We start from the raw sequence: 27,245 nt of genomic DNA, 5'->3' as shown, positions 1-27,245 counted from the left end.
ATCTCTGATTGCGACCATTGTATTCTGTTTCTGTTCCTATTTTGGGTCAACATACCTAAGCCATGCACATCATCTCCTCCTACAAAATGCAAAACAAGCTAGTGTATCTTTTACTAAAGAAGGGAGGTATGATGCACATGTAACCTTTGAGATTTGTTGGTACTGCAGAGACCTTTGCCTAATGGGGGATGGGTTTATCTTTCATTGGAAATGAGCTAACCTTGAGCAAAAAGAAATCATGTATGTAAGCACTTGCCCTTGCTTACCAGACCAATATCACCTGATATGGCCGCTGGAGGGGCCATAGCAAACTGTGGCTGTGACAATTTTATTGAGAGCAATAATAAGACTTTTTATACTTTTACCAGAGGCAGAATTGCCAGAGTCCAGCTCCAGATGAGGGCAGGGTCTGAGGACTAGTGGATGGAATAGCACTGACAGAGGACTCAGATAAGGACACTTCTGAGTTTCCTTTCACTAGAGATGGACTGAGAGGAAGCTTATCCCTAGAGTAGATGCAGGTCCCAGCAGAGGATGAAAGAGTAAGTAGGTGGGAGCCAGTCCACGGTGATGGTGAGAATCCTGCAGCCTGATTGACTAGCAGCCAGAGTGCTTCTTTCTTTATACAGAATTTAGTAAGCAGTGATACATTCATGTTGTTCTAAAACATAGATAACATGGTTTTGGTTTTTGCTCATCTCTTAGTCATCATTAATAAACTATGACATAACAGAGTTATTACTTCCAATCATTTTCCCTCAAATTTTGACACCATTAATAAACAGTTATCATTTTTACACTTTTGTTTTGTTTTTTTGAGACAGAGTTTCTCTATGGCTTTGGAGGCTGTTCTGGATCTAGCTCTCGTAGACCAGGCTTGCCTCGAACTCACATAGATCTGCCTGCCTCTGCCTCATGAGTGCTAGGATTAAAGGCGTGCGCCCAGCCATTTTTACACTTTAACCCCAATTTTTAATAATCTAGAAGCATATGACAGCCTAGTCTCAGGATGGTAGCTCTTGTGACTACAAGAGAAGGGCCCAGACCCTCACTCAGCCCCTACTTTGGCAGCTATGACAGGCTGCAGAAAAAGAAACAGCAAGATGTAGGCCCCTGACTCAGCAACATGTGCTGACCCCTGGACCTTGCCCTAATCACTGGGAAGCAACTTCCAGATATGCTCCATGTGGTAAGGAACCAATCAGAGGGTAACTGGTGGACTCTGAGTGTGACTTACTGATAATAGTGGAATGCAGGGCATAGCAACCTCCCTGGAAGGGACTCTGTGTATAGCAACCTTTCTGCAGCTGCAACTGACCAATCAATTCAGGACAGGTTCTCCCTAGCCAGAGGAGCACCAGTCCAGAGACTGTTGCTATGCAACTCCTCCAGACACTCTGCTTGTTCTACCCCAGTATATGCTCTGCCCCACTGCTGCTCAGGGCTCCTCCTACTCTATCCACTGAATTAAACTGACAAAGGACATAAGATAAATCACAAATTAAAAAGAATCTTTGTGCCTGACAGTGGTGGCACATACCTTTAGTTCCAGCACTCAGGAGGCAGAGGCAGGCAGATCTCTGTGAGTTCAAGACCAGCCTGGTCTACAAAAGCTAGTTCCAAGACAGCCTCCAAAGCCACAGAGAAACTCTGTCCTCAAAAAACAAAACAAAACACACACACACTCACACACACACACACACACACACACACACACACACAAAGAATCTTTGCTTTTGTATCAGATCTCGTCTCATGGTTGTTTTGGGGGTTCAAACTCCGGGTACAAAACAAGGACACTAGACCAAAACAAACTCTTCAAGCCAGCCCAGGTATATTCCCATGTCTTAAGCACTGTATTATTAACTCTTAATGGTCAGAATGCCCAGGAAAAATCCTCAGGCCAAAGTTGCTGTAGTTATTTTTCAAATTCTGGATTAATACAATGTTTATATTTTATATCTCTATAAGATCTGTTTGTAAGTCTAAACCTGGAATTCTGTTGTTCCTTGGTGATGTGACACCATAACGGCTCTGCATGACCTAAGTTTTCTAAGGCAGGAACGTCCTGATGTCTCATACTTTTATCATCTCTCTACCTTATTTTTTTACTCTTCAATATAAGGTTCTGGGTAGGGCAGAGGGAACTTCGGTTGCTGTATATGTCACATAACTATCTGAGTGTATGGTGGGAAGAGACTTGCAATCTTATCTGTGGCCAATTGCTCTAGCACACTGACTTTTTTTTCTTTTCTTTTCTTTTCTTTCCTCCAATTTTTTGAGACAGGGTTTCTCTATATTGCTTTGGAGATTGTCCTGAACCTTGCTCTGTTGACTAGGGTTACCTTGAACTCACAGAGTTCTGCCTCCTGAGTACTGGGATTAACTTTGTGAGCCACTGACACCCGACTGAATACTTAGTTTGTAGACTGTAATGGGGTTTTTTTTTGTTTTTGTTTTGTTTTGTTTTTTTGAGACAGCATTTCTTTGTGTAAGCTATGGCTGTCCTGGAACTCAGTTTGTAAACCAGGCTGGCTTTGAACTCACAGAGAGATCTGCCTACCTCTGCCTCCCGAATGCTGGTTTAAAGGCATGTAAAACCACTGCCTCCCTAGTCCACTGAATTTTGTTGACCTTTTTAAGTTACTTTGTTTTGATTATCTTGTTCCTGAGTAAGTACAGGGAGAGATGTTTCAAGAATATCTCATAGCCTCATACAGAGACACCTGTGGCCTCTTTATATATGTCACAATCTCCAAGGCATAAAGGCCTTCAATAGATAAGGATATCTCCCTAACAGTGTGAGGTCAGTATGTTCAGGACTGTCCTGGGAATACTTAGAAGCAGCATTCCTGGGAGAAGACATAAATGATTCATAAGAAATTCTCCATCAATCCAATATCCCTAGTATTGTAGAATTGTTGAAGTCACCCAAATATGCAGAAGGGCCAGCCCACCACAGTCCCTGAATCCTTACAAGGTCTGTCCTCAGTAAGAAAGCAAGGATCGGGGAACACTGTGTTGTGTTCCTTCAGCTCACTACTTCCTGTCACTCAGGCCTCACTAGCCAATCAGAGCCTCCATCGGACCAGTCAGTGAGATGGGAGGGTTCTTCCGTTTTTCCCATTCTGTGGCTCCTGTGAGGAAGTGAGAAGTTTCACCGCGTGATACTGCCGTGATCTCCGTGTGTGGGGAGAGCATGGGTGAACTCTGCAGCCAGGCCAGGGTGAGCGAGGGTCCACTGTCCCCACACTGGGTGGAGCAGCGGGCTGAGCCCCGGAACCACGTGGTGGGTCCTTCCTTGTCATGGTGGGAGCTAGCGGCCAGACTCGGAGTTCAGCTTGTTCCTGCTGGTCCTGCGTGGTTCTTGTGAGATCCTTGTATTTCTCTGGGCTGGGGCAGCAGCCTCCGAATAACTCGAGGCTGCGGGCTGCATCTGTGAACGGCATTGGGAGTGCGTTATTGTTTAGAAATGCGTTCTGGTTGATGTCACTGTGAAATGCCGGCTGTAGTTCTTTTGCTTCAGTGCTAGGATAAAGTTGGAAGGGGGTACTCGTGGGGGATCACGGCAGATTCCACGTCAGGCGAAGGTGACCTAGGCGGGGAATAACACGCTAGGCAGACAGAGCTTGAGTGAGAAGTTTTATTAGATAAAGGAATGAGGGGGAAGGAAAGAGAAAAGAGGTAAAGAGACACAGAAACACAGGGAGGACAGAAGAGAAGAAGGAGACAGGAGCAGAAAGAGATGAAGCAGAGAGAGAGGAGAGCCAGAAAGAGTGCGGTAAGAGCAGAAATAACAGTAAAAAGGAAGGAATCTTTCCTTTAAAGGACTCCTTTACACCTGCGTGCTGTCTAGTAGTCATGGAACCCTGGACTGACCAGAGTGCTGCCTGAGTGCATTCTGCCAGGTGATTGGGGAGGCCAGCATAATCCTTACACTGGTGCCTGTAGTGATTGTATCAGTCTTTATGGAAGGCAGGTTTGCCAATTCAGAGAACTCTGGACTCTCTTCTATCTTCCAAAAGTTCTGCATTTGTAACGTTTAACATTTAGGTTTAGGATCCCTCTGGAGTTAATTTTGTGGAGCTTGTGAATGATATCTCTGGTGTAGAGTAGCACTCCTCTGTAAACTGTGATGTAGACAGTAGAATTGATGGTAACAGAAAGGATGGTTCTTACATAAAGTCAAATAACTAAGAGAGGACTGCCTCCCAAATACCCCAAAGGCGATCAGTGTGCTAACCACGCCTGTTAGGGTTTAGTGTTATAAAATGTAAATGTTTGTTTACCAGCAATAATCAGTCATTAAGCTACTTTCCCAGAACAGGTGATTTAACAACAGACCAAAACCGCCCCTCCTCCACATAGAAAACGAGGCTATTGACATGCAGATCAAGGGGCCAGTATAGGATGAAAAGTTACTACACCCCATAAGCCACTTCCGCTGATGCAACGATCCAATTTAGACCAAATCAAACCAAATTAGAAAAAGCCCACATTTAATGGATACTATGCTCCCGGGTGGCCTTCCAAATCCAAGAGAGGAGACAGGAACAGGAGACCAGAAAAACCTTGGGTCTGTTCCCTGGGAGACACTTTAAATTCCCTGTGGGAGTGGTCATGAGTATCTCTGGGGGAGGGGCCATCATTTGGCAGGCTTTCTGAGATGCAGCAGGGTTTAGAGATAGATGGGGGAGGGGGACTTGGGGGAACCTGCACCATAACATTCCAGACTCTTTGGGTATATGGATGCCTGCGCCTGGGGGGAAGCTTTCACCTTAACAACACCGAAGATGTGAGCAGAGAAGCATTCAGTTAACGGCTCTCCTGTAGACTCAGGCTCCTGATCCTTGAGTAGGCATAGAAGGTTGGTAGAAAAGAAATTAGATTGTTATCATTGGCCCTATGAATGGGGCTAGCCTTGGGAAGGGTGCTAATTGTCAGAATGAAGGGAATGGAGAAATGTCCTGGTCATACAGAAGAGGAAGGGTGAATGAGTGAGACAGGAGAGCATATGTGTCCTTCCTTGGGACATCTTGGAAAACCAGAGGGTGGAGGGTCCCAGCTGCTGGACAGACCAAGTGTCCTGAAGAAGTGGTATTGATAGTAAAGTCCCAGGAGCTGGAGCAGATGCTGCCATTATCTGGAGGACCCTCTGTGGGTTGACCTTGGCTCAGGAAGGAGGAGTGAACCTGCTACCTGCAGAGTTACTCTAGGTTCAGAGAGGGCAATGGGAGTCACCTAGTTTGGGTCACATCAGTCCTCCTCCGGGCTGAATATTTCAAATGCTGGCAGTCTCAGCTGCCAGTGATGGTGAGGTTGGTCTTCCATGCGTAGCATAGAGGATAAGCCCATTCTGGGGCATTCTGATTTCCAGTGTCCAGGCTGACGACTGATGGGGCATGGCCTTGTTGGCAGCCAAGGGTCCAGGCAATATCTTGCCAAACGACTTTCCTGCCTGCATTTGTAGCAGTCTCCTGGAGCATTGACTTGCTATAGTAGGATTGAGCCTCATGGTGGTCAACTTCTCTTGTACCCCTTGGGGTCTCAGGGCTCTTGTTAGGACTTGAGCTTGGAGAATGGCCTTGTCTCTAGTGAGGACTCACCTATCTTTTCTCAGGCACTGAAAACTTTAAAAGCTATTTTTCACCAATTCCTGTATGGGAGTTTGGGGACCCCTCCTCAGCCTGTTTAAATTCTTTTTTTAAAATCTGACTCTGAGTGAGAACAGAAAACAATTGCCAGGACTGCCTCTCTGGGGAGGCTAGATCAAGTATAGGCCAGTATGCACAGGAGGACAAGGAGGTGCTTTGGAAGGATAGCGAGGGGCTATAGGGGGAAAGGGAGAGAAGAATGTGGATGAGGAGGAAGTGGTTACTTGAACTTTGTGGTGGATGGGAAGGAAGGGGAATAGGTGGAAATGGTGAGGAATGTGGGCCACTGAATGGAACATGTGGTCACTAAGGAGAGGATTGGGCAGGCAGGGTTGGGTGGGAATGGGGAAGGGGCCAGGGTCAGGGGCAGCAAGATCAGGGCAGAATTATCAGGGTCCCAGTTCCTAGATAGGCAGGAAGCTGGAGGGACCTGATCCTAGGCAACAAGACCAGTGCAGTGTGACGCTGGCTACTGAGGGAAGGGCGGGAGCGCAGTATGCAGAAACCATGGACATATGGGGTTCTGTTCCCTGGTCCCCACCAGTGAAAATTTTCAAGATCATAGAGGATGGAATATTTAAAAGTTCCCCACAGAGGCCATTGTGTCCCTTTGAAAAGGACATATTGAGGCCAGGTGTTAGTGTACAGAGAAATCAGGCATTCAGGACATATGGTGTCAGGTAACCCCAATTTAAAAAGATTTTGTAACAAGAAACCAAAGGGCATTTGGGGATCTGGTTCCTAATGGCAGGTGCCCATTTCACAAATCTGTACTAGAACCCAGAGCCTAATGCTATGTATCCATCCACTGTGGCAGACTCTGGGTCAAAATCAGAGGGGGTGTTGGAGAATCTCTTGAGCAGAACATCTCTGAAGAAGGGTTCCCGCTGGACAAGGCAGGTCCTTGTCCCAGTAACCGGTCAGGGCATTGGCATGGCCACCTTATTCTCAGGACACCCCAGCAATCGCAGGAGGCCCTGGCCTTCTAAGGCAATGACTTGGAAAGGACACTTACCCAATCGAAAGCCGATCTTAGCCTGGTGGAGAGCAAGTGTGGGGGAAAACAGCCCCAATGGTGGAACCTCCAGATGAAAAGTGTCTACACCCCGATGAGCCTCTTCTCTGATGCAGCAATCCAAATCAGACCAAATCACACCGAATTAGAAAAAGCTCATATTTAATTGATCCATTGTTCCTGGATGGGCTCCTCAGAGAGAAGACGGGGAAGGGAGATGGAAAAATCAGGGGTCTGTTCTCAGGGGACAGATTAAAAACCTTGTGGGAGTAGTTTTGAGTCTCTCTAGCAGAGGGGTCATCATTTGATGGGCTTTCTAACATGCAGCATGATTTTTGTAAGAGATAGTGGAGGGCAAATTGGGTGGAATCTCCACCATGACACGGGGTCATAACCAACATTAAATCCTGGTATGACATAAAGATGTAATCATGAAAACCTCCAAGTTAAACCTTGTTGAAAAAAAGTTATGAGTCAAAGTTTCCAGTGATGATGGAGATGGATTTGAACCCTCTCTGTAGACCCACAGGGCATTGTCCGTCCTATCCACTATCTAACATCCCTATATTTTGGATTGCAACTTTGGAGCATAGAGTTATAAAATTCCCAGCTTGAGTAACATAGTGGGCTGTCTATTGGGGCAACAGGAAAAGGATTTGCAAGTGGAGCTTGGCTCTGCCTTCTGAAGAGGAGTATTGGTGTCCTGTGTCCACTGCAGGGGAAACAGGCTAGACAATAGCCAGATCACAGATCAGTTTAAGGCAGTGAGGTGCAGGGCTCTCCACCACAGAAAAGACCCTGATGGGGCAAGGTGAGTGACGATGTAATTTCTCAGCATGTGCTAATTCCTTCCATGTGAATAAAGGGAGACATAATTGATGGATCTACAATGTAAGGAGGGCAGCATTAACCAGCGAGTATTCCATTTCAATTAGGGAACTCCCCTATGCAGATATGTGCAGTCCTGGTTGACACAGATAGGTCAGCTGAGAGGGTTGAGACACAGTCCTTTGGCTGAACCTCTGTGTCAGCCTATAGCAAACATCAGCTCACATTTTACAGGGGACAAAGTTGTTCAGTCTCTTATTAATGGCATCTACCTTTTTTCGAGGTCAGTTTCGCTAAGCATACTACTGCCAGTTATTTACATGTCTTTAACAAGTCAATTATTGGTGTTTTGAATGTGTTACTGCTCTAATCTCTGTTGTTTCTATTGTCCAAAATTTTCCATTTGTTAAGAATTTCTTTTTTTTTGTTTTTTTTTTGTTTTTGTTTTTTGAGACAGGGTTTCTCTGTATTGTTTTGGAGGCTGTCCTGGAACTAGCTCTGTAGACCAGGCTGGTCTCGAACTCACAGAGATCTGCCTGCCTCTCTGCCTCCTGAATGCTGGGATTAAAGGCATGCGCCACCAATGCCCGGCTCATTCCATTTTTAAGTGCTATTTATGTATTTATATCATTTTAGACCCTTTATTCTCACCCTGTGTGTCACACTGTCTTCTCTGGTGTCACTTGAACACACATATAAAGCCATCTCTCACACACAAAGATACACATACAAATGTCGATAGACTTGTTTCTTTAAAAAGGATGATTCTTATAGCAATTAGACCAAACAAGATGTTTTGGTTCTGCAGTATGTAGCATACAAAGTTTATTTAAAGAACTGTTACCTTGCATTTTGTTTGAAGAGATTTTCATTTTGTGATTATCCAGTCATCAGTTATAGGAAGCAGAGTGATCCTAACAGACATTGTTTTCCTTATTAAAAGCAAATGAGATAGTGTTAGTAGTCAAAAATATTTTTTAACCATGGAGAAATATCAGAAGTAGTCAAGCAAATCCATCCCGTTTTCGTGGAACAGCCCTCCTTGCCCAACCCATTTTGCATTGTGGACAAAGGAGAAAACCAGAGTGCACAGGGTGACTGGTGGTCCGGGATTTGTTTGATTTTTATGTTGTTGCAATCCTATACTTCTTGTTAACAGGACATGTTAAATTGGTATGTCTGTCTTTGTGTCTCCTTTTATCAGTGGCGCCATCTAATGTGGTATGATTTTCATTAGTTAAAATTAATTATGTTGTTGTTCTGGAAAATAGTTGGACGTCACCTACGTTTGTATTCTGTCCCATTTTTTTCTCACAAGCTTCTCAAAAGTTCTTGAATTATGTACCCTTCTCACCTGGAATCACACCCATTGGATCTGGAGATGCCTTGGGTAGAAGCATTTTTTTTTTTAGCACCACACATGTAAGTTGCTTATCATCGTACCAGGCCTGTTTGGGGGCACCACCTGTTGGGAGACTAACTCCTAATTCCCATCAGGTCTGATCACGTGGGCCAGATTTATGATTTCGGTCACTGATGAAACTCTGACCACCTGATTCAAACAAGTTGCCCCAGATAACCTGAGTCATTTTTATTTACACAGATCCAATAAGTCAAGGAACATTTGTACAATCACACTTGTTTCTGATAATGGTTACAACAGTTGCCTGTTTGTTTCCTTGCATCATTCTCCTTCTATCCATGAATTTTCCTACAGGTAGCCATTACCTCCTCCACTCACACTTTTAATATTAAAAGCATAAAGGTTATGGCAAGCAACAAAGCAAGTTTTCTTTTCCTTTTTTTTTTTTTAAAGATTTTATTATGTATGCAGTGTTCTGTCTGCATGTATGCCTGCAGGCCAGAAGAGGGCACCAGATCTCATGGATGGTTGTGAGCCACCATGTGGTTGCTGGGAATTGAACTCAAGACCTTTGGAAGAGCAGCCAGTGTTCTTAACCTCTGAGCCATTTCTCCAGCTCCCCAAAGCAAGTTTTCTAACTAGCACACCTACAAGTAGAACAGTGTGCCCAGTTGTGGCATTTGGGGTTACAGTATCATGCAGAGTGATAGATAGTAGTGTCTCTAGTGGTTAATACTGTACTGTAGGAATTGAGTTCTCACAATCAAAGCTGGATCAGGTCATTTTCATTCTGTTCTGTTCTATATCCTATAGAGATATACCTGTGTTTTCCCAATCATCCTGTAAGCACCATAACTTAAGAGCTTTCTCTCAGTAGTTGTGACTGCTTAGCCCTTTTTCTCATGGCCCCTACCCCTTGACCTCCTACAGTATTGGCACAGGTATTAGAAATGAGGGCATTATGGATTTCTCTGACTCAGCTTCAATCCTTGTTCCTAGTCAGTTCCCATTAACTCCTGACATCACTACTAGAAACATATGCTTAAAACCCGACCCTCTGGGACAGTTACGTAAACTTGTAAAGTTTTGGACTACAGATTAGTTTGGAAAGGCAACATGTTATAAGAAGCCTGAGTTCATGGTCACACTTAAAACATCAAAGGCTTAAGGTGCTATATCAGGTCCACTGTATATTTTTAACTACATCCCCTATGGCTCACCCAGAGGAGAGTCATCAGGGAGAAGTTTTCCTTTTGAAAGAGCTGTTTTACCTGTAGCACTGAGAAACTGAAACTAGAGGCAGCCAGCAATGTTGTTTGAATAGAGAAAGCAAGGAGAAAAGATAGCACATATGTTCCTAGAGTCATGCCCAGAATTATGCAGTACACACAGGCTATGGCAAAATGGATCAGGTTCTCCAGGGCCTTGGCACAAGGAGAATTTATTCATGCTGTTCTCGGGCTTTATGCCATGAAGATGTCACGTGGCTCCCAATATGGAACAAAGAATTTGGAAAGACAGATTTTTTTTTAAAATGGGCTGCTTTCTTAGCTGGAATATTGAATGTCTTGGATACTCTTACTGATGACTCATTCAGGTCTTTTTGAAAAAGAAACTGGTGGGTCAGAAAGAAATGAAAAGTCTGCTTTGTGAAGAAAAGCAGCACTAGGTAGTTTCAGATGGCAGCTGTAAGATGAAACGGAGGAGGGAAATTTCCAGGTGTTTAGCACCATTGAAGAGAAGGCCTTTCCCCGGCTTTTGAAGACTAGGAAGGACTCTATCCAGCTAAACCTTCAATGTATGATTCCTAGTCCAAGGAAGCAACTTCATACTGAATCTAATATAATTCTGGTTCAAACACGGCAGGGTCCTTTACACTATAGAAAACAAATTAGGGGGAATCATTGAGGTTGTACTGGTTCTGGACTCAAAAAAGTTGCATAATGTAGGGTCATGTAGTTCTGTTTGCGGTAATGTTTCCTGTAACCCATGCTTGCCTCTCACTGTGTAACCGAGCATTATTTTGAACTCCAAATCCTGTCTCTGCCACCAAATGTTGAAGACATGTGTGTCAATCATCCCAGACTGGGCTTTGGTTGGTCAGAGATAAGGAAAAAGATACAGAAGAATGAGTGTCCTCCAATGTCTCTGGCTTTTACTGGGAACTTGAAAATGAGCAGGGATCTGTACAATAATTGAGTTCATGGACTAACTTTAAAGCAGTTATAGTGACGGTGCAGAAACAAAGGAGAAGGAAGGAGAGTGACAGCTTTCCTGCTTTGACAGTTGTTGACATTAGCTATGAGTTGTGAGATGATCTATCTTACATGATCAATAAATGTCCTGACTGGCCACAGAGCATACAATCAAGAATCATGATATAGTACTCACCATAATTTGAAACCAAATTACTCTGGTTATACTAGTTCAATCAAAATAGGGGATCTGGGTAAAAGGGTGTGGACCTGCCTAACAGAACAGTTATTTTCCTGGTTTAAGATACACAGCCTGAGAGAAAAGGGGTGAGTAATCTTTAGTGTACCCTCATAAAAATCGCTAGTCTCTGGAGCTCATGTCCGTAAATCCTGTTTCAACATTTTAACATAATGTTTGAGATTATACTTGCATTATTCCTACCATTGCTTTCTTGTCTCCAAGTATAGGAGAAGCTGGGCATTGACTGGTCAGTGAGAGGGAAAAGGAGACACGGGATTGTGTATCCTAATGCAGCCTAGACTTTATTGAGTAGTGGTAATGCATAGACTATAGTGTAAGAATTGGAATTCATTGTCCACACAGTACAAGCGGTTATGGTCACAGTACAGAAAGGGAGGGGTGGGAAGGAACTTGAAAGTTTACCAGTGGTTTCTCCAGTTGGGATTGTCAATATGCAATCTGTTAATCAATAAAGGTGATGTAAAAATGTTCTGGATGGTGATTTCCTGAGCTACACAGATGAGATTCCTTGGGCAGGAGGTTCACAGATCCCCATTGAAATATTAGATTTACATTCAGGACAGAGATTCTGTTCTCTTGAACCAGGGACTTTTTCTCTAAGCAGGCCTTCCTTACCACTTCTAAATTTCCTGTTTCCTGGATGGTGGGGGCTCACACCTTTAGTCCCAGTACTCGGGAGGCAGAGGCAGGTAGTTTGTGAGTTTGAGGCCAGCGTGGTCTACTGAGCAAGTTCCAGGACACCCTCCAAAGCTACAGATAAACCCTGTCTCGGAAAAAAAAAAAGAAATTTCCTGATTCCTAAGGCCCCTAGAATCACTCATAGTTGGGCAGTTTTTGGACACGCCTTTAATCCCACCACTCAGGAGGCAGAGGAAAGCAGATCTCTGGGAGTATGAGGCCACCCTGGTCTACAAGAACTGGTTCCAAGACAGGCTCCAAAGCTATACAGACAAACCCTGCTCTGAAAAACAAAAAACAAACAAAAAAAGAATCGCTCTGAACTTCAGAGATCAGAGCTCCCAAAACAGTTTCAGCATCTCTGACCTCTGGCAACGATGAAACTGCTAATTGTCCCAGTGACACTTCTGACTTTTAGTCAAGAAAGTAACTGGTAACTTTCTTTGGGTTCTTTCTACCTCCAGGTCCTATCCTTCCCCTCTCTGCAGAGGTGACAGTAACTGCTGTCATGGCATTGGGTTGATGATCTACCTGGCTTCTTCTTGCTGATTTGGGGGAATCTGGTGGCAGTACTTGGATACCTTTCCAGATGGTCTCTCAGAAATTCCAAACACTTAAATATTGACATGAAGGGACTTCCTTTACAGGTGTCTCAAAAGGCCTGAAGTGTTCAAAGTCCATAAGATATACTTGATGAGCTCACAGTAGTCCCCATCTAGTAGATCTTTCCCTGTGACATCTATGGTTGGGATCTAGAGTGAGGAACCCTCAATCTGCTTTCACACCATTTCATAGCTGTTTCATCAGGCAAAAGTTAGCATTATGTCCTTTCCATGTGGGTTCCGGATAGGAAGAGAAGGGGTATTAATCACTTAATTTGGGATTGAAAACAATCATGGGCCTGTCTTCCTTCCCTGTGAGCAGCTGCTCAGTAGACAAGGTCTGAAGATCTCAATTCCACTGAAAGTCGTTTACTTTAGAAGAAAATATTCATGTGATTGTTTGTCTTATTAATATCTCATGTAGACTCATATCTATTGTCTAACGAGTTCAATTCCTTGGGTTGTCACCCATTTGCTTAGTCTTTGTTTAAACATTCCTCCTTCATGCTGAAGTCCATGAAGATGACCAGCATTAATGTTTCTCTGTACACTCAAGGCCAGGTGAGCAACTAGTCCTCAGGGTTACTTGGGATTGAGGGGAGCCTTAGACTCTTCTAGCCTTTCTTTTACCAGCTGTCCATCCATGTGAGGATAAGTCAAAGACTGTTTCATCTACAGTGTGCTCCTTTCAAACTTTGCAGAAAACTTTTCCACACTGACGCTCCTTATTGTAGATATGACAGTGGTTTAGATTCATTGAGTGGGGTCTCCATTGCCTTTTTGAACAAGACAAAAATGATCAATGGCCTTAGTCCCCAGGGACTGAGACCTCATTGACTTGTAGGGAAATGGCAGAAATATTCTCCCCTTTAGTCCTTCTAGCCACCTGTGAATTGTTTTTTTACACGTTTTTATTAATCTATTTCTTGCATTCCAATCCTAGTTCCCACCTCACTCCTTCCCTCCCAATGCCCCCACTCTCTGCCCCTCCTATATGCTCCAAGGAGACAGTAAGACCTCACCTAGGAAGTCTAAGTCTGTCCCATCATCTAGTTGAGGCAGGAACAAGGCACCTCTAAACTCCCACAACCCTGTTTCTTGGCTGGGCAAGAGAATTATAGGAGAAGCCAGGCTACCCACGCCACATGTGCCCAGGCCAGCCTGCATGAGCATGCTGGCAGGCACTTCCTCCCTGAGCCAAGCCTGCCTCTACACCCAGAGACTTCTAATGAAGAGACATCTGACCCAGATACACCAATGAGGATAGGACAACACAACGGAGTCAGATACCTGGGACAATAGAACCCTGGGAGGGTTATAAAGATAGATCTAACGTCCTTAACAAATGATTCTCAGTATGCCCTGCTACTCACTGACTGAGTACTGTGTCTTCCTTGGAACTATGTCTTCTCACCCCCTCACCCAGGGTTGTCTGAGCAGGGTCACCCACAACAGAGCATAACCTCCAAGAATTATTATGAACCACCCAGAAGATCAGCTTTATACCTGTTTGGTAGTTAATCAGTGTATAAAATTTCAGTAGCCAAGCCGGGCGTCGGTGGCGCACGCCTTTAATCCCAGCACTCGGGAGGCAGAGGCAGGCAGATCTCTGTGAGTTCAAGGCCAGCCTGGTCTACAGAGCGAGTCCCAGGACAGCCTCCAAAACTACACAGAGAAACCCTGTCTCGAAAACCCCCCCCCAAAAAAAATTCAGTAGCCAGACATAGCTCCCAAACTTTGGTTTGACATAAATTTCATTGAGTCCTTGAAATACTTTATATCTTACTTTCCCAATTTTAATAGAATATATGATCTGTAGATAACATCCTTCATGTACCTTAAACATCTTCCTCACACCTTCATAACTTGTAAAGCTTTCCAGTGTTTTTAACTCTGGAGCCATCCAGTAATTATCATCTTCATACATCTAAGTCCTTCTTTACTAAGGCCATTTCCATGTTTATATAATTCTAAGATGTTGTTTTATGTATGTTTTTTTCTAATACCGTGAAACATAGGAACATTAGCAAATGTATTTTTGATGTGTTGTGGGAATTTTCTTCCCAGTAGAGGGGGACAAAGCAATGTCTATCCAATCCCCAGAAGTCTCATTCACAAAGCAAAGTACAATTTCATCGAAATAATGAGTTTATTGAGCTTACTTACTGGGCATGGTTGAGGAGATACTTACAGGAGTTTTGATTCTTGTGATGTTTGAATAAAATAGTCCCATAGGGAGTGGCACTATTATGAAATGTTGGAGTAGGTGTAGCCTTGTTAGAGGAAGTGTGTCATTGTTGTTGTTTCTTTTTTAGTTGTTGCCTTTTAAACTGTGGTATCACAGTCAGCAACTGCAACTCAGCTGCTACCAGCAGTAGTGAATTCACAAGCCCGGAAGCCTGAGGGAATTCGGTTCCCTCAGACACTAACACTTTTAAAGCTACTAAGGAAACTTCTTTAAATCTCTGTCCCAACAAACCACTCAAGATTCATAGTTGAGGTAGATTCCTGCTTCCCAGAAGAGTCTGAATAGCAAGCAGCTCATGTAACTCTAACTTCTTCCTGTCTCCCAAGAAGTCCTTGTGTTTTTTTCTCCCTGTCCTTATAAACCCTTCTCCTGAGATACCCTGTTTTTGTTGTGTGCAACATTGTTTGATCTGTATACTTCCTTGTAAAACTTAGCCCATTAGTTTACATTAACAAGAGACTTGCTGTTGAATTTGGGGGTGACTGAAGCCAAGGGAGACATTCCAGGCAGACAGAGCTTAGGTGAGAAGTTTTATTAGCAAGGGAAGTGGAGGAGGGAGAGAAAAGAGGGGCAGAGACAGAGACAGAGGACAGAAGAGAAGAGGGGACAGGAAAGTCCTGTTTGATCCAGGGAACAGCAGGAAAGAGAGAGGGAAAGAGGGCAGGAAAGAGTAGAGCTTAAGTGGGCGGGATCTTTCTTTTAAAGGGGTCCTCTGCACCTGCCTGCAGACTGTAGTCATGGAACTCTGGGCTTCTCAGGGTACTGCCTGTGTGCATTCTGCCAGATGACAGGGACAGGACAGCATAATGCCTGAATCTGTGCTCACAATGAAACCTAGACCTGAGAACACTGTGCTATGTCACTCAGTCCTCACTAGCCAATCAGAGCTTCCATCCGACCAGTCAGTGAGGTGGTAGGGTTCTTCTGGTTTCCACAATCCACTGCTCCTCTGAGGAAATGAGAAGTTTGATTGTGTGGGGCTACACCGTGGCCTCCATGTGGGGAGACCATAGGGGAGCTCAGCAACCAGGCCATGGTGAGTTAAGGGCAGCTCTCCTCAGAGGAGGAGCGGCAGGCCACAGTGAGCAGAGAGCACAGCCTGTCCCAAGACTGGGTAGAGCAGTGGACTGAGCCACAATGGCCCATGTGGTTGGTTTTTCCTTGTCTGGGAGAGCTAGCAACCAGACACTGAGTCCAGCATATTCCTGCTGGTCCTGCATGGTTCCTGTGAGATCCTTGTAATTCCCTGGGCTGAGGCAGCAGTCAGGAGTAACTTTACTCTGCAGGCTGCATCTGTGAACCACACTGGGAGTGGGATGGTATTTAGAAATACTTTCGTGTTCATTTTTCTGTGAAAGGCCGGGGCCCTTAGTGCTTGTGTTGTCATTGTGGAAGCAGATTTCCAAACTTAAAGAATCCTGATCGCTCTAGTATCTTCCAGAAGTTCTGATATATGTAAAGTTTAACATTTAAGTTTAGGATCCCTCTGGAGTTAATTTTGTGGAGCTTGTGAATGATATCTCCGGTGTAGAGTAGCTCTCCCCTGCTAAACTGTGATGTAGAGGAGAAGAGTAGAATTGACTGTAATAGAATGGATTGTTGAATCATTATCAGTGTTTATAAAGACATTAGTCACATAAAGTTGGATCTAGCTAAAGGAGGACTGCCTCCGAAATACCCCAAAGGTAAGCAGTGTACTAACTATGCCTGTTAGAGATTAGTATGATAAAATGTAAATGTTTGTTTCCCAGCATTAATCAGCCATTAAGCTACATTCCCAGAAGAGAGGAGTAAACAGTGATTAAGAAAAGACCAAAAGTGCCCCTCCTGCACATAGAAAAACAGGCCCTTATCATGCAGCTGGAGGGGCATTACAGGGTCCCAGCCAACATTAACTCGTGTGACACAAGGATGTATTCTTGCAAACCTCCATGTTCAATCTTTTTGAAAACAGTTTTGAGTGAAGGTCTCCACAGTGGAGTGAGGTGGATTTGAACCTTGTCTGTTGACCTAGAGGGCATTGCTCATCCTATCCCCTGACTAACCACCCAAAATTTTTGGATTACACATTGTAGCACACAGAGTTGTAAAATTATGAGTTTGTGTCACACAGTGGACTGTCCATTGCAACAACAGTAAAGAGATTTGCAAGTGGAGTTTGGCTCTCCCTTCTGAAGAGGAGTATTGGTATCCTGTGTCCACTGCAGGGGAAACAGGCTAGACAATAGCCAGATCACAGACTGCAGTTTAAGGCAGTGAGGTGCAGGGCTCTCCATCATAGAAAAGGCCCTGATGGGGCAAGGTGAGTGACTGTCCGTGTACTTTCCAAGCATGTATCCATTCCTTCCATGTGAATATAGACATAATTGGTGAATCTACAATTTAGGGAGGGCAGCTTTAACCACTGAGTATTCTGTTTGCAATTAGGGAAGTCTCCTATGCAGATATGTGCAATCCTGGTTGATGCAGTTCAGTCAGCTGAGAGGATTGAGACACAGGCCTTTGGCTGGACCTGTGTCTGCTTCTAGCACCCATCAGCTCACATTTTACAGGGGACACAATCATTCACTCTCTTACTGATGGCGGTTTCTCTACAAGGGAAGTGCCAAGTCTTCTTCAAAGTCAGTTTAGCTAAGTGTTTTTCCAGTTATTTATATGTCTTTCATCTTTTAAATTTCAATTATTGGTGTCATCTTTTAAATTTCAGTTTTGAATGTATTACTGCTCTAATCTCTATTGCTTTTATTTTCCAACATTTTCCAGTCATTAAGAATTTCATTCAAAAAAAAATTTCATTCCATTTCAAGTACTATTTATGTCTTTATATCATTTAGCAACATTTATTCTCACCCTATGGTTCACAACTCTTGGGGGTAAAGACCCTACATCTCAGGTAAGCTGAGTCCATTAGAAACCACAGATGTATATTATACCATTCATAACAATAGCAAAACTGTAATTATAACATAGCAATGGAGTAAATTTTATAGGTAGGATTCACTGCCACTATAGGAAGTATATTAAAGGGTCCCAGCACTAGTAAGTTTGAAAAATACTTAATAGAGTAATGTCTGCTATAGCTGAGGGTTGCCTCCCAGTAGGAAACTGAGCATTGTTTTCAAACCCCATCCTGAATTTGGACCCCATGTCTAGGAAGACAGTCCTCCTCCTCCTCCTAGGCTGGGTTCACTTCCAGGATTTCCTCAGTATGTATGTTCCTTATTTCTTCTGTTTCCTTTTTCAGGACTTGAACAGATTTATTCATTTGCTTCAACTATTGGTTTGTCTTTTGTTGTTATTATTTTGGGAGTTTATTGGATTTCTCTACTTGTTTCTGTTTCCCTGGCTTTCTTTGAGGGATTTATTGGTTTACTACAATTGTTTCTGTTTTCCTGAGTTTATTTCAAGAATTTATTTATTTTCATTTTAAGGGCCTCTGTCATCTTGAAATAGTTGGTTTTGAGGACTGTTTCTTGTAGTTCAGCCATGTTGGAATAGTCAGGAGCTGCTGTGATATAATAGCTGGACACTGGTAGTGACATGATTCCCTGTTGGTTATGGAATATTTTCCTATGCTGGTGTCTAAGAATCTGCGTTTTGGGTGATTGAGTCTAGGGGCTGATTTCTGGTTTGGGCTTTCCTGGATGGGAGTTCCTGGGTTTCTATTTGCGCTTTGGAATTTCAGAGCATGTATTAGGTGAGTGTCGCCTTTTTTACTAGCTTTCTTGGCTGGTGTGTTCAAAGGAGAATGCCTGCTGGTGATGGAAGCTAGGGGAAGGGGAGGTCAGTCTGAGATTAACCAGGGATCCACAGGAGACACGGACATTGTGAGGGTTGCTGCCTCTGGTGTTCTATTCCAGTGCTGTGGGCTACTGGGAAAATCCAGTGTGGAGTAACAGATAATGTGGTCGTCTCCAGGCAGCCTGCATGCTCTTCTGGTAGTTATTAGAAGATGTTGAGCAGGGGTTGTCTGACTGAGATGTGTGTGACACTGAGATGAGACGAGAAGGGAAGGGCAGGTGGGGTGCTCTGTGGAATGCACAGGAGACGTGGACAGAGAGGTTGGAAGCTGGAGCTGGTGTTCTGTTGCAGGCCTAGGGGCAGGACTGGGGGGCAGATCTGCTCGCTGCCTACCTGGTCACACCCAAAATTTTAATACGGATGCATCAGGTTTCCAGGTAGCATTCTCGTCCTTCTTTCTTTCTTTAGGTTTTTGTTTTTTAAGACTTCTGGTTTATTGGATAAAAAGTACTGTTTAGGCTGGGCATGTCATATAGCAAGAGTATTTCTTGGGGTTGGCCTGAATACAGATACCAACACCCACGTTGGAGCCTTGTAACTTCCTGTTCCTCCAGAACCGGGGTTTCTGACACTGTCTTCTCTGATGTGTCACTTGTGCACACATGGGAAACCTTCTCTCACACACAGAGATACACAGGCAAATGGGGATAGACTTTTTTTAAAAAGTGCTTGAGACTTATAAAGCATTTAGAGCAACACAAGGTGCTTTGTTTGTATAATATGAATCATACAATGTTTATGTGAGAATCTGTTATCTTACATTTTCCTTGAAGAGGCTTTCATTTCCTTATTGGTATCTAATTATCCAGTCATCACTTATAGGAAACAGAATATTTTCTAAGTGATCCTGAAGACATTTTTCCTTATTAAAAGAGAATGAGATGTGTTAGTTCTCAAAATAGTCTCTACAGTGGACAAACATCAGAAGGAATCAAGCAAATTAATGCATTTCCATGGAACAGTCCTCCTTGCCCAACCCATTTTGTATTGTGGACAATGGAGAAAACTGGAGTACACAGGATGCCTGGTGTCGGTGTTTTATTTGCTTTTTATTTTGTTAGAATCTTGTAGTTCATGTTTAACATGCCATGATAAATTGGTATGTCTGTCTTTGTGTCTCTGTTTATCAGTGGTGCCGTCTATGTGGTATGATTTTCATTAGTTAAAGTAGTTAATTTGTTGATGATCTGGAAAATGATTGGACTTCATCTATTTTTGTAATATGTCTCATTTTTTGTCAGAAGTTCTCATATTATCTACCCTTACTCAACAGGACTCCCTTCAGCAGTTTCCTTGGGTACAAGCAGTTTTTTTTCCGCAGCACAAATGTGCAGTCACTTATCATTGTACCAGGCATGTTCGGGGGCACCACCTGTTGGGAGACTAACTCCTAATTCCCATCAGGTCTGATGACCTGGGCCAGATGAGTGAATCTGCACAATGATGAAAACACTCACCACCTGATTTAAACGAGTGGCCCCAGAGAAACTGAGTCATTTTATTTACACAGTTTCAATAGGTCAAGGAACAGTTGTACAATAAAATTTGTTTCTGATAATGGTTAAAATAATTGCCAGTTTGTTCCCTTACCTCATTCTCCTTCCATCCATGATTTTTCCTACAGGCAACCATTACCTCCTTTACTCATACTTTTAATATTAAAAGCATAAAGATTGTGGTAAGAAACAAAGCACGTTTTCTAACTAGACATACCTACAAGTAGAACAGTGTGCCCAGTTGGTGGCATTTAGGGTTACAATATCATGCAGAGTGATAAATAGTAATGTATCTAGTGATTAATATTTACATTTGGTAGGATCTGCATTCTTGCAATCAAAGCTGACTCAGTTCATTTTACACACTGTACTATTCTATATCCTGTGGAGATATACCGGTGTTTTTACTGTCATCCTGCAAGCAACGTAACTTAAAAGCTTTCTCTCAGTAGTTGCTACTGCTTAGCCCTTGTTCTCATGTGCCCTACTTCTTAGCATCCTATAGTATTGGCACAGTTACTTGAAATGAGGGCATTATGGGTTCCTATGATTCTGCTTCATTCCCTGTTTCCAGACAGTTCCCATTAACTCCTGACATCCCTACTAATTAGCATTTCTCCTATAAACTTAGAATAGTTCTCTCCAGGACAGTTATGTAAATTTGTAAAGTCATGAACTACTATGACTCTTTCAGGCTAGTTGCAGGATGTGGTGGAAAGTCAGGATCATGTTGTGAGAAGCCTGAGTTCATTCTCACACTTGAAACATCAAAGGCTTTAGGTGCTCAGTCCAGTCCTCTGTCATTTTACCTGTAGCTCTGAGAATGTTAAACTAGAGGCAGCCAGTAATGAGATTTGTTTGATGAAAGAACGAACATGTAGCACATATTCTCCTGGGGTCATGCCCAGAATTGTGCATGGAAATATACATAGGCTATGCCAAAGTGGGTCAGGTTCTCCAGGGCCCTGCCACAGGGAGAATTTGTTCAAGCTATTCTCATAAAGATGTCAAATGGCTCCGACTATGGCACCAAGAAATGGAGTAAAGCAGGATTTGAAAATAATGGACTTCTTTCTTAGATGGAATATTGAAGAGATTGGATAGTATTACTGATGACTCAATCAGGTCTTTAGTGAAAAAGAAACCGGTGAGGAATGAAGAAATGAAAAGTCTGTTTTCTAGACAAAAGCAGCACTAGGCAGTTTCAGATGGCAGTTGTAAGGTGAAACAGAGGGAGGAAATTTCCAGGTGTTTAGCACCATTGAAGAGAAGGCCTTTCCCCGGCTTTTGAAGACTAGGAAGGACTCCATCCAGCTAGGCCTTCAATCTATGGTAGTGATTCCTAACCCAAGGAAGCAACTTCATACTGAATCCGGTGCAACTCTGGTCCAAGCATGGCAGGGTCTGTTACAATACAGAACACAAATTTGTGTTAATCATTGAGGTTTTTCTGGTTCTAGATTCAAAAACCATAAAATGTAAGGTCATGGAATTTTAGGCTGTGGTTCAGCACTGTTGTAGGCATCTGACTGGCAGAATCAAAATCCCAGTGTGGAGACAGTGAGACTTCATTGAAGCATGGTGCTGTGAGGATGAGGCCTGAACATAATTGTGGAGCTATGAGACATGTGCCATGGAGAGTCGCATATTTGGAGTGGTCATAACCAAAGAGAGAGACATTTAAAGGTGCAGGGAGTGGGCCACCTAAGACTTTTGAAACCGAAGCCCTATGGGTCTGACACAGGGCTGCATTATGCAATGTTTGGACTGCTGGGTTTCAGTCTCGCCTTGTTCCAATCTTCCCTCATTGTGTCCCCATACAGTGCCTTTGGAATAGGAGTGGGTATGCTGTGCCATGGTTGGCTGGAAAGATGTAAATTTTGTTACTTTGTCAGATGTCACAGTCAAGAGATTGTCTTGAGTGACAAAAGATACTTCTGACATTTGCACAGTGTATTGAATGTTGGAGGAGATGAGGATCATTGAAGTTGTACCAATAGCATTTTCTTCATGGATGACCATAAGCCTCTGGTGACCTAGGTCACAATCTATTGGATTGAATGAAAAACCTTCCAGACAGGATGATGTATGATTCATTGGAATATGTGTCTCTCCTTGGTGACTTTCATTGGGGTGCTTGTGGAACCTTCAGTAGGAGGAGCATTTTCTGGATGAAAATTCCTCTTTGGAGATAGAAAATGAGTGTGTATAGTATCAACCCATTTCCTGTTCTTTGTGTCAGCTGTATTGTGGATGAAACTAATCAGACAGCTTCCCCTCAGTCTGCCATGCCATTTCCACCATTGCAGAGTGTATCCCTAAATCACATAAGACACAGTAGAAGCGATTGCTATTCAATTCTAAGCCATTTTGCAAGCTTGTCTGTTTTAAAAGGTTTCATTTGTTGCCCTTGATGTTGGGATAGTAGCTCTAGAGACATGGTTTGTCTCAAGTCAGTGATTTCCTGATTCTGTCTCCCAAGTGCTGGGGGCCCACATTCCTGGCTTTTACAATATAATTGCGTAAATGGCCTGGAAAGTAGATTTTTGTTTCTGTCGAGCATATACTGTTGTGCTGGGCTTCACCCACATCTTTCTGTTTTCAGAAAGGCAGAGGGTATCATGCTGTTTCCTAGAACACGTTTATATGACATTAATACTGCTTGAGCCTTCTGAGTCATTGGATTGCATCGGTGTGCTATTTTTGTACCTAATGTGTCCATTTTGATTTTTTAATGAATATCAATTTGCCTGTATGCTCAGATATATACCCCATGTGTGCCTGGTCCTCACAGTAGTCAAGAGATGGTCTCAGGTTCTCTGAACTTTCAGTAATGCACAGTTGTGATCCCCATGTAAGTACTGGCAATTGTGCTGACCTATCTGTAAGAACAGCAAGAGCTCTTTGTCTCTGAGCCATCTCGTTTGCCCTATTTCGATTATTTATGGTCAATATTTACTTTGCTAATGTTTCCACCTGTCCATTCATTACTATTTAAATGTGCAGTTCCTTTTTTAAGGTCTTATTAATGTTGCACTTTAAACTGGGGCCCTTCGGGTTTCTGGAAGATGAATACAGAACTGGAGTGCATGCATAACTCTTTGTAAGAACTTCAGTTAAGAAGCCCTCTGGCCGGGCGTTGGTGGCGCACGCCTTTAATCCCAGCACTTGGGAGGCAGAGGCAGGCGGATCTCTGTGAGTTCAAGGCCAGCCTGGTCTACCTAGCGAGTTCCAGGACAGGCTCCAAAACAATACAGAGAAACCCTGTCTCGAAAAACCAAAAAAAAAAAAAAAAAAAAAAAAACAATAATAAGAAGAAGAAGCCCTCTGAGTTCTATATTTCTATTTGTTTGATTGATTTTTCAGGGCAGTCAGTATGTTTATATGTATTTTTGATCTGTCTGGAAACTTTTGCACACACTCAAAATGAGTTACATTTGCCTCTGTGTTCTAAGTTGTGGGTATAAAGTCTTGAGTCAATATGCACACCTTGCCTATATTTTGTTGTTAGTCCTAAGTCATACAATTTCTCTGATGTTTAATGCGTACTGCATTTCTCCTGCAAGGTAAATCCCATACACAGGTTACAGAAATGACAGAGGTGAACCTCCCATTCATTTTCCTTCAAAAGTGATGTGGTGGTTGCATCACAATGTCCGTGTGGGAAACACCAGAATTAGTTTACTCTATGGTAAAGAAGTGTACATTTACATGTAGTCAGTTTCACACCTTTTGTTCCCCACATGCATGGGATATTTTAGAATGCGGTGACCTATGATGATGTGCATGTGAAATTCACTAAAGAAGAGTGGGATTTGCTGGATCCTTCCCAGAAGAAACTCTACAGTAATGTGATGCTAGAGACCATCAGGAACCTCACTGATATAGGTAAGATGGGTGAAATTTACTTAACATTTTAAAATAAGGGGACAGGTGTTTGTTGGTTATCGATGGTCTTCTATACTTTTTATTGGGAAAGAGGAAGAATGTGGTGAATAAATTATGCATGATGCTAATGTTCACTGAAGATATCACTTTAAGTGTTGCACAATTTCCAATAACTTTTCATACATTTTCTGATACTATATTTTAGGCTACAATTGGGAAGACAATAATATTGAAGAAGATTCTCCAAGTTCGAAAAGACATGACAGGTAATTTACATACACAAGCTGATATAAATGTACCCCTGAAGAAATTTTAATGTGTCCTGTATGTTATAAAGGAAAGCAACAATGTAAATAAGAACAGCTTAAAGTGTATGCATGATTTTTAAATTCTCAAAAAGCCATATATCTCAATTTCATGTAGAAAAGTTATGTTTGAAAAGCATTAGGAAATAAGACAAGGGAACAATACCTTAACAGATATGACCATTTGAATCCCAGCTGACTGAGAACTATGTTGTAGACCTGCCAATCTGTTTAGTTTCATACTATTCGTATTACAAAATGTATATATGTCTAGTAGGTGATAATTATATGTCCATAATCTTCTCAGAAATAAATTGTCCATAATAAAGCTAGCTTGACTTTTATACTTGCCATGTCTTTGCTAAGTGCATTGAGATGGGCAAAAAGAGTCAAGGGGCAGTTATGGAGAAACCTTAATCCTTGTACCACATGTCTGTGAGCAACAGAAGGTCAAACTATGTAAATGCAATGTGGAAGTCTTTTATTTGTTTCCTCCTTTAGTCATTATATCATATGTGTTTCAGTATAGGAACCATGTGAGCATAGGTATATGGAAAGAATTAACACTGTCTCTCAGAACAATTAGAAGCTATGTAGTCTCTACTTTGACTAGACTTGTTGAATGTGGTTCAAGTTTATAGTTGGTTCTCCATCCTCATTGGAAATACATCAACAAACTCACAATGCAGAAAAGCCTTATGAGTACTAGAGATTTGTAAAATCTAGTATTTGTCATGGTTCACTTGGCAAATGTAGTATGAGTCCCACTATGGGAATATTTATGAATTTAACATTTGTGGTAATATCCTGAATTTTTTCAGTTCTCTTCAAATATATGAAAAAACCTCATATAGAAGAAAGATGCTATAAATGTGTTCCATGTTATAAAATCTTTTACTGTTGCAGGTATCTTCAAAGATGCAATCACTCTTTTTTTTTTTTTTAAGATTTATTTATTACATATACAGTGTTCTGCCTACATGCCAGAAGAGGACATCAGATTGAATTGCAGATGGTTGTGAGCCACCATGTGGTTGCTGGGAATTGAACTCAGGACCCCTGGAAGAGCAGTCAGTGCTCTTAACCTCTGAGCCATCTCTCCAGCCCAGATGCAATCACTCTTAATGACAGGGGAAAACATGAGTATAAAAAAGGAGATAAATCCTTAAGATCTGATTCCTCTTTATAATTAGACCAGATTGTTACATTGATTTATGCACATATAAATATTTACCAGTGTATTGAATGTAGTAAAGCTTTTACATGTGCCAAGAAACCTTTGGGATGTACTCAATGTGTTAAACCTTTTACATATTACAGCCACCTTGAAAGATATGAGAGACTTCATATTGAAGAGAAAACCTCTGAAAGTATTCAATATGAAGATGCCATTGCATGTCACAGTAGACTCCAAGTACATAACAGAATACATACTGGAGAGAAGCCCTATGAATGCGATCAATGTGGTAAATCTTTTAGAAGTCAAAGTTATCTTCAAAGGCACAAAGGAACACATACTGGAAAGAATCCCTATGAATGTAATTGGTGTGGCAAAGCCTTTTTACAAAACGCTCATCTTCAAATGCATATAAGAACACATACCGGAGAGAAACCCTACGAATGTAATCAGTGTGGTAAAGCCTTTTCACAGCAAAGTAGTCTTCTAATGCATAAAAGAACACATACTGGAGAGAAACCCCATAAATGTAATCAGTGTGGAAAAGCCTTTTCAGGAAGGCATTATCTTCAAATGCATATAAGAACACATACTGGAGAGAAACCCTATGAATGCAATCAGTGTGGTAAAGCCTTTTCACAACGCAGCCATCTTCATAATCATCAACGAACACATACTGGAGAGAAACCCTATAAATGCAATCAGTGTGGTAAAGGCTTTTCACAGCGCAGCCATCTTCATAATCATCAACGAACACATACTGAAGAAAAACCCTATGAATGTAATCAGTGTGGTAAAGCCTTTTCACAAAGATATTATCTTCAGCTACATATAAGAACACATACTGGAGAGAAACCCTATGAATGTAATCATTGTGGTAAAGCCTTTTTGCAAAGCAGTAATCTTCAACAGCATTTAAGAACACATACCGGAGAGAAACCCTATGAATGCAATGAGTGTTGTAAAGCCTTTGCAAGTCACAGTTCTCTTAAAGTACATAAAAGAACACATACTGGAGAGAAGCCCTATGGATGTGATCTATGTGGTAAAGCCTTTCGATGCAACAAAACCCTCCAACAACATAAGAGGACACATACTAGAGTGAAGTCCTATATATGTGATCAATGTGGTAAAGCCTTTTCACATAAGAGCCGTCTTCAATATCATGAGAAAATGTACTGCAGAAAACCCCATAACTATAATCAGTCAGTGCAGAAAGTTTGTATTTCATGGTAGACTTTCTACAAGAGTAAACTTTTAGTACACAATCCATGTGTTAAACACTTTTCATATATACAGTAGTCTTTGAGGACCTGCAAATACCAGTACTGAACGGAATGTGAACTTATTAAACTTTTATTTGGCCAATGGATCCTGAGGGATACAGGACCAACATAAAAGTGGCATGGCAACAAATGTCAGACATGCCAGCTAAATCAGGAGGCTATGATCTCAAATGGTCAAGCTGCAGCATGAAGCAGAGAGTGGCAACTGGAAATGGCACGTGGAAGTCAATTCTCAGAGCCCAATCCTGATGACATCTATTCCACTAGGGCAGTATTTCCTGCATCTTCCCAAATGATATCAAGAACCAAGAAGGACTGATTCCTCTGACTTAAAGCCAACCTGCTTGCTTTCTGTTTCATCAGCCAATTTATGATGAGGAAAAACCCTGGAAAGAAGCCTCTAGATGTCTCAATACCTGTGCCAGAGGAATGAATATTTATAAGGGA

The 27,245-nt window shown here is 42.4% G+C and overlaps 1 protein-coding gene across 1 annotated transcript; it reads left to right on the top strand.

The window, feature by feature from the left end:
- Positions 1-3,259: 3,259 nt before the first annotated feature.
- On the top strand, positions 3,260-26,048 carry LOC101843675 (zinc finger protein 441). Its single transcript, XM_040732567.1, has 4 exons — positions 3,260-3,369; positions 23,904-24,030; positions 24,236-24,296; positions 25,609-26,048. Exons 1-4 carry the CDS (start codon positions 3,307-3,309, stop codon positions 25,925-25,927), a joined length of 570 nt encoding a protein of 189 aa, XP_040588501.1. The 5' UTR covers positions 3,260-3,306; the 3' UTR covers positions 25,928-26,048.
- The last annotated feature ends 1,197 nt before the right edge of the window (positions 26,049-27,245 follow it).

This window comes from Mesocricetus auratus, unplaced genomic scaffold, assembly GCF_017639785.1.
Source record: "Mesocricetus auratus isolate SY011 unplaced genomic scaffold, BCM_Maur_2.0 Super-Scaffold_100027, whole genome shotgun sequence".
Classification (NCBI taxonomy): Eukaryota; Metazoa; Chordata; class Mammalia; order Rodentia; family Cricetidae; genus Mesocricetus; species Mesocricetus auratus.
This window is presented reverse-complemented; position numbering and strand designations above follow the sequence as displayed.

Excerpts from the sequence above, each read along its gene's own strand:
- LOC101843675 (XM_040732567.1), top strand. The coding sequence starts at position 3,307 with ATGGTGGGAGCTAGCGGCCAGACTCGGAGTTCAGCTTGTTCCTGCTGG. Across the intron at positions 24,031-24,235 it reads CAGGAACCTCACTGATATAG|GCTACAATTGGGAAGACAAT; the intron begins GTAAGATGGGTG and ends ACTATATTTTAG. Across the intron at positions 24,297-25,608 it reads AGTTCGAAAAGACATGACAG|AAACCTTTGGGATGTACTCA; the intron begins GTAATTTACATA and ends ACATGTGCCAAG.